The 13245-nt window shown below is 31.6% G+C and overlaps 1 protein-coding gene across 1 annotated transcript; it reads left to right on the forward strand.

Moving 5' to 3' along the window:
• Window positions 1–974: 974 nt before the first annotated feature.
• On the forward strand, window positions 975–8749 carry LOC100167906 (glutathione S-transferase). The gene is given in 6 exon segments (NM_001162802.2): window positions 975–1047; window positions 5501–5642; window positions 5739–5797; window positions 7262–7403; window positions 8015–8179; window positions 8260–8749. Coding segments are annotated over 5 exon segments (651 nt in total). The 5' UTR covers window positions 975–1047; window position 5501; the 3' UTR covers window positions 8404–8749.
• The last annotated feature ends 4496 nt before the right edge of the window (window positions 8750–13245 follow it).

Here is a 13245-nt window from a genome sequence, read left to right on the forward strand (position 1 = left end):
GCTATCGGGTAAAAAAATCACTTCGGGCACAGAATTCTGCGCTACAAGTACATATTTTAACCGATTGAACGAAGGAGGCCGAAAGAACGAGTAGGAACGAGTTCGGATGGAATCGTATTTCTCTACCGGAATCGTTCATTCGGAACGATTCGTTCACGACCCATCTGGTCTACGACCATATTTTGCCCATTCAGGTGTTTCATTATAATTTATTATTGTAATAATATGCCTGCGCGACATGATAACAATCAATAATAATATTATTATTATATTAGACGTTTAAAACTGGACCCTCCGCGTGACTTTCAATCTGTCTGCCTGCAAACACGACACATATAATATACACATACAGAATCGACGATATCGAGAGTACATTTTTCACTGCCATTTGACTGAGGTTGTATCCCACACGAGGGGAAAGCTGCTGCGAGTGGGTAAATATTATATGTAGATATGGCGTGTAGGCCCGTCGTCGTGGTCCCCGACTCGGACTTTCCGGCATCGCCCGTTCGATCGGCGGCGACTGTTTTTTTTAAAATTATGTTTTAGTTACAACTCAAACGATACATAAGGGAAAACCGGTGAATGATACACACCGATACATTTCCTCCTCTTTCCGTCATCTTCGTCCTTTCACCGTCTCACTTCCACGCATATACAGATTCGCAATGACGTATAGACTCCAATAATTTTATTTTACATCGCGATGACCGGAGATGAGTCATCTGCGGGAAATCACGAATATCACCGCCGCTGAAATAATAATACTATAAATGCAGTATTATAATACCGGTACGAAGCGATTAATATAATATTATTATTATTATAGGTCTGTATAGCTTGTAATAATATATATATTTACACACGCACAAGCAATATGTAAAATAGTAATGACTTGTCGTCGGTGGAGGGGATTTGGCTGTGGCGGGGGAAGTGGCCGATAAATATAACCGGCAAGCCGGCGCCGGGTCCAAACAGTCAGTCGACGTACACGCCGGTCGCTAGCCATTTCAATTTCTTTATCAACGTCAAAACTCAAACCGACAGGTAAACTAAACTATATACTACCTATTATTTATTTATTATTATATCAGGAAATCGGGTTACAACCTGCAAACATATTGTTACTGTTATTCTCGTTCGCAGCGATTGGTCGAAATGTCAAATAAGGGCTATATTATTATTTGTTTCTAATCGATTTTTAATCTTAAGCTTTTGTTTTTACCGCGTTCAGCGTTAAACGACGTAATAATATTTCGTATTCTCACTGTACAATACAGATATTTATTTCAAATTGTATCCGTCGATTTTTGAATTGTATTCAAATAAAATCTGCGAGGTTATCGGTGGTTTGTTTGTGTATCGTTGTCCAAGTAATCGGTTTCTTCATTTATCTGGGAAACTGTAGTATACATAATATTATTATGGTCGATCTAGATTATTTTCTACAACAGTGATATACATTTTCATACGTACAAGTCTTCACAGAACTTTATCGTAAAACATATTGTGCCCTACCCGTGGTTACCAATCAATTACTATCAAAACCATAACAATTTAATTATTATCACGTGAACTGAATCGATTAAATCACAGAACTGACCAAACAATTATAGATATAAAATGCCATACTGTTCATTTAGAATCCGTTCTTTTTTACGTACCTCCAAATCGCATTATTTTGTTATCGATGAACTATAATATTATTTTAAATTAAAATTTCCATTTTTTTTTAGGACTATGATATTTTTATAAATTTAATTTCGATTCTATTCGACCCTTGAGAATTGGTGGCCAAAGAATCAATATAAAAGTCTCGTTTCTTTAAAATATAATATTATGTTAGGTACCTTTATACCCGTAAAAAAAACTTTAATATTACGAGTTGTACCTACCTATAACGTAATGTCGTAATATACTATAGCTATAGATGTATTTCGCTCGTATACTTTTATGTTTTTAAGTATAGTATTAGTAATTCATTTATTTTTTTTCGTGGGAAGGCGATGCCAAAAATCCCATGTAACTTGGGTACAAAAAAAAAGTGAAAGGACTCAAGGCCATACTCGCTCAACGATAATACCGACAACTGGCCTTGGATTATGTTTGTTGTCAAATAATCGTAGAAATTATAGTAACAAACCACAATTATTATTATTATCGTAGTAGGTAATTCAAATTATTCAGGCTCGGGGGCATAGTAAAAATACATATTACTTCCTACCTGCACATATTATTATTATTATGATGCTATCGAAACAACAAACAGAAATATTTTATTTTTGTCTGATGTTTCGTCAAACAGTTGAATGAGATAGGTATCTGTGCGAGTTTTCTAAATTCGATTTATTTTGCTTGTTAATTTTTTTTTTCCGCTGAATATCCATCGAGTTTTGTTTGAAAAGAACCGTGTGTAAATTATTACAAACTTAATTTACGTTAAATAAAATATTGTGTTATTTTTTTCTATTCGGAAAGAAATAAAACACGTCATTATTGTTGGTTTAATCAATTGAGCCACACAGCTCAAACCATAAATATAGTTGTACATTCATTTTGGGCGGCGAGAAATCCTTGGAGACCGAAGTTTAATGTTATCCTTGAGTTTATCCTTGGTATCCTTGCTTATAAAAAAAGCATTTAGGCTCTACAAGTTTTATATAGGCATATATTTTTTTTTTAATTTAAAAATGATTTATGCGATGATAATTACTATGTAAGTGAACGTAATATTTTAATACCAAATTTTTGTGGATCGATTCACGAACTCTGAAGGTCTTTTTAGTCATCCAGTAAAATGTAATAAGTTTAATTAATTTACGATTTCGGTGTGATTAGGAGTACCTATTGGAATCGGACAGCTTTGTAATAAGCAACTAATGTGTATAATTTAATATTAATTTATATCATGTGATATTCTTTTGTGCAAATTTACGTTTAACGTTAAAGAGTGTGTTGTACGGTACCAAAATAAAAAAAGGGTCTAGCTATTTTTTCATTTAACATTATTGCGTGCGTGTATAACTGGCTTACGTGTCTTCAGTGGTCGGAAAAGTTTTTTCGGCATTCGTCGTGTTCCGTGACCGTAGGAAAAAAACTGCCAACTGTATCGTTTGACCGCTACTGTAATTAATAATTAAAGGATGTCCTGAGAGCGACAATTATTATTATATTCCGCAAACGTGGGAACAACGACAAAAGAAAAGGTCATTAAAATATAAAAAAATAACAAAATATTAATTGAAATGAAAAATAATTTTAAAACATTTTGTAACATTCTCTTGGATCGTCGAGTTTGCTCCTGGAAAAGTTCAACTCTCGCGTAACCGGTTATTACCTGTATTACCACACGTACCTATTTATAAACCGTAGGTTGTAACTTATAAGGTCGGTGCACCGTGCAGCGCGTGTAAGTGCATTCCGCTGCAGAGATTCCGTCACACGTACATAATATTATACTAAAATATATTATACTATAGTCTATAATATTATATTACAATTTTCATTACCAATGGACGTATATAGTTGTTGGATTTAGTGAAAATAAAAAATGAAACACGACGTCATGTCCGACTAGGCACGGAGTTTCAATAATATTATCGACGCGCTCTGCCACGACGTTGTCACGCATTCGACGGGATATTCTAAATAATAAAAAGGAAACAAATAATAATGATTGTTGTTCGCGTAATTATTAAGTACGGTTTGGGGTCCGTTACACGCGAAGCGACCTATGTTTTTTTTTTTTGCTGCGTGCGTGCACTCACGGTGTCGTCTTATTAACGACGGTGGTCAAAGGGTTAAAAAACACGAACGTTAAACGGCCTTTATGAATATTTCGCCCACAATAATATGTCAGTGCCGGATAATATGAACCGTGTAAAATATGACAATATGGTGCGAACATCTGTGTGGGTTATTTTTTTCACACCGGTTTGAACGAGTGAATTTATAGATAGACTGCCGTGCTCGGATTGGGAATTATTAAGTTTGAGAAGCACAATCCTGAATCCAACAATTTATAAACTGCGTTCCAAGTGCAAATTTACTCAACGCAGACAGGTGGAAAGCTTTGCCCCCTCCCCCTTTACCAATTTTTTATTTTTCAATTCTACATTTTACCCTAGTTACAGAATTTTAAGTTTATTCTATTCCAAATTTCCAAATATAATATATTTAACTATATGCGTATGTAACATGTAAGTGGATATGGATTTATATTTTATATTCACCTTAGTTTTCGAAATTTATATTGATAGAAATAATAATTACATATTTCGGTACGAAATAAAAATATGATAATTATCAGTGATAATATCTTAGTAATTATAATTTGTGCTTCAAACGCATTCCTATGTCAATTGTGAATACTAGTCCAATGGTATTTGATAATACAATAGCTTATTGTAGGTATATAATATCTGCGAACTACTAAACTAGGCAATGAACAAGTGTGATATAATATAATTTATAAACAAACTATAATAAAAAAAATGAGCAAGGTATTAGGAAGTCTAAACCAGTGGTATTCAACCGGTGGGTCGCTACCCAATCTTGAGTTGCGTAACCTATAAAAATGGGTCGTGACAGGTCTTTTTTGTTAAAAAAAAAATAAGTTTATACAATTATAAATTATGAATTCGAATAAGTTATAAATGAATTGAAGAACCATATTTTACAGTAGATATAATGACAGTTTAAATGCCTACTGACATATTATAAAATTAATAAATTGAACTTACTTGTGATCCAAAACTCAAACAAATGTTTATTGAAACTTTTTTGGAAATGTTTTGGGCACACTTATGTACGGGAAATTACGCTAAACTATCAGCTAAAGTTTTTTTTCTTTCATGGTCTACAAAGTTGACACGAGTCGTGAAAATATTGTTACAAAAACAGTGGATCGCGAGTCAAAAAGGTTGAACACTACTAGTCAAAACCATAGACAGGATGAAAAATACTTTTATATTAAAAAATTTAAAATTAATTAGGTTTGTATATGGTATATATTTTACGACAATTTAGATACACTCCAAATTGTAATAAAAATTATTTTGGGCATTAGTTTGTACCGTTCCCCCGTCAAAGTGAAAAAAAAATAAAAATAGTAGAGGAGCTCCGCCCCCCCCCCCCGCGCACCACCTCCTACCAATTCGAGCACTGAGATAGAGTACACAACAAAATATATTATATTACACTCGACAAAAGTCTTACAAAATATAACGTTTAAGTGTCGTCATTGGGAAGTCTTAATGCGTTAGGTAATTTATTAGTTATGAATTATGATATTTTAATACCTACGATATGTCTACCTTTATATAGTTACATAATGAGTATAATCTCATCGCACGACATCCGTGGTGTGATTATTTTAAAGTAATTTTCAAGTCCAAAACAACTTTTGCAGCGATTCATTTATTATTTTATAAGTACCTACCCAATATTCCAATGCAAGTACGCCACTATATAAGTGTGTTTATTCAATATACTATTTTAGAATGCCGATCGACTTTTACTACACTCCTGGCAGCCCGCCATGCAGATCCGTTTTGCTGACTGCCAAAGCCTTGGGTTTGGAATTGAACTTGAAAACTTTAGATCTCCACCACGGTGAACACATGAAACCAGAATTCATCAAGGTAAGTTTTCGAAAAACGTCGTCTTGTTATATTGTATTGTATAGTTACCTGCTCTATACGATGTTATTAATTATTATAATCGTTGTTATTTTACAGCTAAATCCTCAACACTGTGTACCGACATTGGTGGACGGTGACTTGGTTTTGTGGGAGAGGTGAGTTCAAGTTATAGTATTTATTAGATAACTATACGTTTATACGAGTTATAAAAATATTGAATGTTGATATTATTATAATGCATAGAATTATACATTTGGTTTACTGGGACACGCTAATTAAAATACAAAGTTCTTCCGGTTAGCGATAAGATAACATAAGTTTCATGAAACTATTGATACGTTATTTATTATTGGTATAAAATAAAATATTTTATACAATTAAATATTACGATATCTGTTATTATACGAACGTAAATACTAAATAATAATTTTAATCTGTAGTCTATAATAATATTATCCAGTATTGTTTATTATTAAAACTATGATAAAAAAATATTAAATCTTACCTATAGATTAATATAGGATTTATTTGTTATTATAAACTTTATAACTTAATTTGTCCATTATTATGTTAATTTAATATTAAATTACAACATTTTATGGGAGGATTATGAATAAAGGACGTAAGTAGAGTCTTATATCATATGGCTCTATGAATATTTAAAACCTGGGAGACTCAGTGAAATTTATGTGATTATTTATATTTAATACCTAATGTAACATTTAAAGATAATTTTACTTTAGTTAGGTTTAATATATATATCGCATTTAAAATATTACTTTGTTTTAAAAACTGTAAGCTAAATAAAATCAATTTAGAGATTAGCCAGCTATAAAGTTTATAATACAAGTTACAAGAGGTAAACTGTATTTTTTTCTGAAATAATAAAAAAAAAAAAAATATCTTAATTCACAAACAATACATTCTACGTATTATATTATATACGTACTTTGTGGCTTACAGTACTTTTATAACTTGGTGCTACATAATATTACTTCACGTATAATATATTAGGTATACATGATATATTTTGTTTAGTTAAGCACAACATATGTTTAATATTATCATGACTAATAATAAAAAAAAAAATGTATTATTCAGTTATAAACTTTAACTTCCGTTTCTACTCTTCCGGGTAAATACAATTATAATATAATACGCTACGATATTAAAAATAAATATTGATGTTCTAACGTAATTCCAAGTGTATAACATAATATAATATGTATAGCTACAGATTTCCGTAAATTGGACGATATTATTAACTTTCGAATCGATTTATTTGTTCCGGCCGACTTATTGCAATATTTCATTACGACAATCGTATTTAAACGTACCTAAATATTATAAGCTATGTAGTTTTGCAGTAGGTATACAATAATATTATTATAGAGCTGCTCCAAGAAACGTTTCTGCAGTGTGTAACCCTGCCATAACGTCGAGATTCGTAGGCATAATAATATATCGATTGTAATATATATTTGATTAGTTATGTAAGGGTGGTTGGGTGGGGGGGGGGGGTGTGGGTGGTAGAAGCACACCACTGACCGATTTCACTAAAAATAAAATAGACAATAATAATTGTATACAATTTTTAATAATCGACGTTTTTGTTTCAGCCGTGCAATCATCGTGTACTTGGCTCAAGCTTACGGAAAGGACGATTCGCTGCTCCCAAAAGACCCGAAGAAGCAAGCGCTGGTCAATCAAAGACTGCAATTTGACGTCAGCACCTTGTACCCGGCCTTTTCCGATCAATACGTGAGTATTCGCATTCATATTATAACGACCAATTAGCAAAGGTTATTAATTTATCGTTGACGTTTGACTCGATGACTTCCCCTCAAAGTGTTTAAAATCATTCGGGGGTGTAACGTGGTACCTGTCTTTCATTTTCTTTCGCCGCACACTGAATGTTATGTCACACCAATTATTAAACGTTTAACGTGGTACACTGGTACCTACCCATATGATTTATGGTCTGCAGACTACTGTTACAACTCATCACATCATTATGCTTTAATATTCGTTTAGGGTTGTTATAATAATATTATGACCAGGATTACGGTGGACTAGTAGTAAAAAAAAACCGTTCATTAAAAAGAAAATTGATGCAATAGTTTTTCTACACGGCCAAACCAGATTTTGAGGCCTACAATCTTTTTAATGAAATATTCAAGTCATTTAATTCTTAGCAAGACACGGTGGAAACATTTTTAAAGACACCTTAACGCTAATTTCTTAATTACCTTTAATAATAGATACAATACAATACCTTGTCGACGAGTCAAATCTGTATTATTATGACGTATACGCATAACATAATTGTAGAATTGTGACTTAAATTTAAATATATTATTTTAATTTCATAGTACCCGTGGATTTTCGCTGGAGTGCCAAAAAGCGATGACAAAGAGAAGAAAATTCATGACGCACTCGGGTTTTTGGACATCTTTTTGGGATCTTCCACTTGGGCTGCCGGCGATTCAGTGACTGTGGCCGATTTGGCTTTAGTCGCTTCTATTTCGACCATCGAGGTATTTTCTTAACGAGTTATTTTTTACTCATCAGTGTTATAACTTGGGCATACGTTTAATATGGATTTTATTATTTTCAGGCTGTCGGTGTTGACTTGTCGAAGTACGCTAATGTCTCTAAATGGTTCGAAAAGTGCAAGACTACATTGGTAGGATACCAAGAGTTCAATCAAAAGGGAATCGATGGATTCAAAATCATGGTAGCCAACCTCACCAAGAAATAGGCGTCTATATTATACTTATTTGCGTTTATTCCGATCAGATTTTGTGTTTCATCTTTTGGTTGCAACATTTTTGATTTACACTATTGAATGGTATAATATTAATTATTGCTTTTTACAAATTTTAAATTATAAATAAACACTTTTTTTTTTATTCATGTTAAATTTTGTGATCTGATATATTTAATAGCTGTCGCTGAACGGTTCAAAATCATAGTCCAACTACAGAATAGATTAAATTTAAATGTAGTCTATTCTGTGGTCCAACTTTGAGCTTTCAACGAAAAAGACAAAAATGCATAAAAATATAATAAACACGGATTTGTACGGCGTATAGGCGCCTACACAGTAAAATATTAATATAATTTTCTTTGTCAGACGTAAGACGTGTTGACTAAACTTATACTAGTGATGTTGTACATGCGTGCTTTATATTTATTAGTTTTGATATCGTTTCAGATAAATTGATTATCGTATCTCGATATCGAATAATAAAAGATAATATCGTAAAATTGGAAGAGAAATATTTCATTTTCGTGCTCAAAAACGAAATGCATGTGTGAGCCACCTTATAGCAGCATAGTATAGGGGTTGAACAAATGTAGTTGAAAACTTGTAAAATTATTCTGAGTATTATGTCTTTCTAGATTGATATAACTTTTATTAAAATCAGTACTTCCTGACATTATCCGTTAGTAAAGTGCGTTCTTATGGTAACGCGTTTTCGTTCGTTTGCACGAAAATACTAGGTACAGCCATAAATTGTCTGGGAGGTAGCGCGTATGAATGATAATCTTTACTCATCAAATATATATAGCGATAAATTAACTAAAACAATTATATGAATGCTATTAAATAATGTTTAGCTGTACTTAAATTTACTTTATGTCTTTATAGTTAATGATTTATGATTAAATCGTAACTTTTATTTGCTGTGAAAATATAAATCCTTATATATTTATATTGACATCGACATCGAATATCGATTTAGGTATAATATACGTAGTTACATCGATATAGGAAAATTTGTTTGATATTATTATCGAATAAAAATATCGATATTGTTCTTCATCATTTATACCTTAGAACAGTGGTGGCCAACTACGGCCCGCGGGCCAAATCCGGCCCGCCATCATTTAATATCTGGCCCGCGAAAGAAATATAATATTTTACATTTACGTAAAATTATATACCTATACCTAAAATTCTGATGACTTAAAAGTAAAAAAAAAAATTATGGCCCGCGGTAAAATTTTTTTTTTTTTATGGCCCGAGTTAAAAAAAGTTTGGCCACCACTGCCTTAGAACATAATAACATATACTATGGAGTATGGATGTCGCGTATTATTTCTTGCCGATATTAGCGACGAGTCTCCGAATTAGGTGATTGATGTGGGCATGCGCGATGCGACTCGCATAATTATCTATTACAGAATTTTATTATTCTAAATCTTAGTTCGTGGTTAGTTATATTATTATATTATTAAAGTAGGTGTTATACTATTTATTCAAAATATACTCATAACATAATATAGTGATTTGATAACAAATTAGGTATATCGTATATGTGGATAAATATGCGAGAAGTTGTGTCGCGCAAGCCCATATTGAACACCTAGGGGAACACATGGTAAAACCGACTGAAAAAAATGAATATTTTCACAATAATTCAGGATCTTAAAATAAACGTGATCTGTTTGCACAGTTGTATTAAGTAAATTCTTGTTTACAATATTGAATTACAATACAGTGGAATATCATTCATATTTATTTTTTAGCAAGCCATTAAATATTTTTAATATTTTATCAGTTTTGCCCCGATACTGGGGCAAAATCGATTTGTAATAGGGCAATACCGATGCATGGTATAACAGATACTAAATAATGATGAAGAAAAATATAATATTAACCTTTTTTTCAAAGGAACTTATTAAACCAAATACAAATAACCATTGTATTTAAATATTGTAACTACTAACTATAGTAGTAATGGTTTCATAAATTACCTATGTATTATAAGACATTTATAACTTAATTAATTTTAAATAAAAACAAATTTTAACAACACAAGTTGTTCTTAATAAAATAAAATAATTGATTATTAGTTTGGTATACCGTATACATAATCCTAACATATAGGTAATAAATAAATAGCAATTATCAAGCATTATAAAAACTGATCGGTTTTGCCCCATCGATTTTGCCCCGAAGTATATTTTTTACGAAATTGTTGATAACTAACACAATATTATTAGATAAAATGAGTTAGTGATTGCAAAACAGTCTTTACAAGTTGTAGATTCATACTAGACAAATATAGTAATTGTAGTTTAGTTCTATCATTGTTAAATCTTAAATTATAATAATAATTAACTTTAAAATGTTCGTAATCGAATAACAATTCAAACAAAAACGTTGCAGTTGATGTTAACAGTGATAACAACATATTTCATAATAAGGAATGAAATAAATTTAAAACTTATAATTTTCATCCATAGAATAATGCGAAATAATTAATATCGGTTTTGCCCCAGTATCGGTTTTACCCCGTGTTCCCCTATATTATGATAGTCTTTACCTCCAAACTCGAACCAAGATATCGGCGAAGGTTACTTCAGGCACGGCTACCCACTTAGTTTTTGCCAAATACGCATCGAGTATTTGTAAGGCGGCTTTTAATTTCTGTAAAGCAGGCAGCAGATCCAAAGTGTCCATTCATGAACACTTGGCTCTAAGGAATACAATTTAAAAGCATATTATTTGATTTCGTTCACAACATTTAGCTAAATACCAACGAAATATGTTACGTTAAACATGAAATAAATATAAAATAGTTAACTCTCGGTAACTCGAACATTGGTACCTCTGAATTCTCGATATCTCAAATGCATACAATAATTTTCCTTTAAACGACATGACACCTATACTTGATTTTTGGTACCTCGACATTTTTATCAACTCAAATTTCCCCCCTCCACTCCTTGAAATATGAGTGACCGATAGTCGGGGCGATGGCAAACTCTCCCGATTGTATGGTAAACTCTCATGGGTCGATCTATGTTCACCTGAAGGAAATGTGTAAGCTCTCTCGGGTAAACTTTATGTTTACCTGAATGAAATGTGTAAACTCTCCCGGGTCAATATTATGTTTACCTGAAGGAAATGAGTAAACTCTCCCGAGTTGTTTTAAATGTTATTGATACTCTATAAATTGCCTTTACTGCAGAGATTGTGAATGTCATTTAAAATTTTTACTATCAATTATATTACTGTTAACCTGTATTTTCTATTTAAATATTAATTATTTATACCTTAAGTTTTTTTGAAATCAGTGTGTTCTAATCATCATAAAAAGTAGTATTTTGACTATAATATCTTATAGCTCGCAGCAAAAATGATTTTTATTATTAACAGAATTATTTTAGTGTTACCAACTCTGTTATATACGACTAATGTCCCATGCTCCTCTAGCTTAGTAGTATTGAAGTAGACCCGGGAGAGCTTACATATTCCCGTCAGGTAGTACTGAAGAAGACCCGGGAGAGTTTATATGTTCCCGTCAGGTAGTATTGGACTAAACCCGGGAAAGTTTACCATCGCGAGAGTTTACATGTCATTAAAATCGGGAGAGTTTACAATCGCCCGATAGTCGACTGTATATTAAATTGTTAATTAAGAAATATTAAATATACACAGGCACTATTTTTTTTTTATAAGCGTTTGAAGTTATAGTTATTGTGAGTATCTACCTATTACCAATTTTAATCACGAACATTTTCAAATTGAAAACACTTTACAACGAAAAACTCTAACAAACGTAAACATTACTTAATAATGATTCGTTATTGCTTTAACTCAAACATTTTTAAAGTTAATTTTCTAAAAGTGCGTATTACCTATTAATTCTTAGTCCATACTGTATTAATTCGTGGTTTTATACATAACTTTTGTCTTTATTCAAATTTTCAATTTTACTCTCGGACTACTTAAAATTGTTACGAGGGCTGTGGGTGTCCAACCCACTGGTCTATAGTTCAGCGGATCTCAACCTCTTTTGGTTCACGGCACACTATTATATATTACAAGTTACCGCGGCACAGTCACGCACTTGACAACAACAACTTTGGCAACCATGCGAATTGCGAGGGCACTAGTCATCACTCATCGCTATGCGCCTGCACATGCATCGTCTTATCTGCACAATCAATTGACATTATTTAAAATGGCGCAGTTTTATAAATTGGTATTTTCAACAGCATAATCACAAATACGTATCAGACATTTCTCAAATATTGTGCCGCGACTAGAGAAGTATGCTTGAACATTTTCAATTGGAAATTTTTTTTTTCATTGAAAATTTTGAAAATTAATTTTTTTGTATTTTTATTAAATTAATTAATTTTTAAGTTTAAATAAAGTTTTAAAATACTTTATAAAATTACTGTTTCATTTTTATTTACATTGTAACAAGTATAACGCCAGGAGTCAAACAAAACACGTATAATAAAAAAAATATAATTTGGGTACAATTGAGGAAGTGACTCAAACAATAAGTTACCTTCACTAAAAATTGAAAAATCAATGATTGTAACAAAATGATTATACACTCATAATTTATACTTAAGTCAAAATACAACATTTTTAATAAAAGATAAAAATGCACATTTACCTATTACAGAGTTAAATATTATATATTGATATGGGTATAGGTATATATTATATATATTTAATGATTTGTTTTAGATTCTGAGTGGAACGATGAATGTATTGATTTTATAATGATGTGTGTTTTTTTATTTTTTTATTTTTTTTGTGTCTGTGTACACGATAAGTAGTCGAAATAAT

The sequence above is a fragment of the Acyrthosiphon pisum genome, chromosome A2, assembly GCF_005508785.2.
Source record: "Acyrthosiphon pisum isolate AL4f chromosome A2, pea_aphid_22Mar2018_4r6ur, whole genome shotgun sequence".
NCBI lineage: Eukaryota > Metazoa > Arthropoda > Insecta > Hemiptera > Aphididae > Acyrthosiphon > Acyrthosiphon pisum.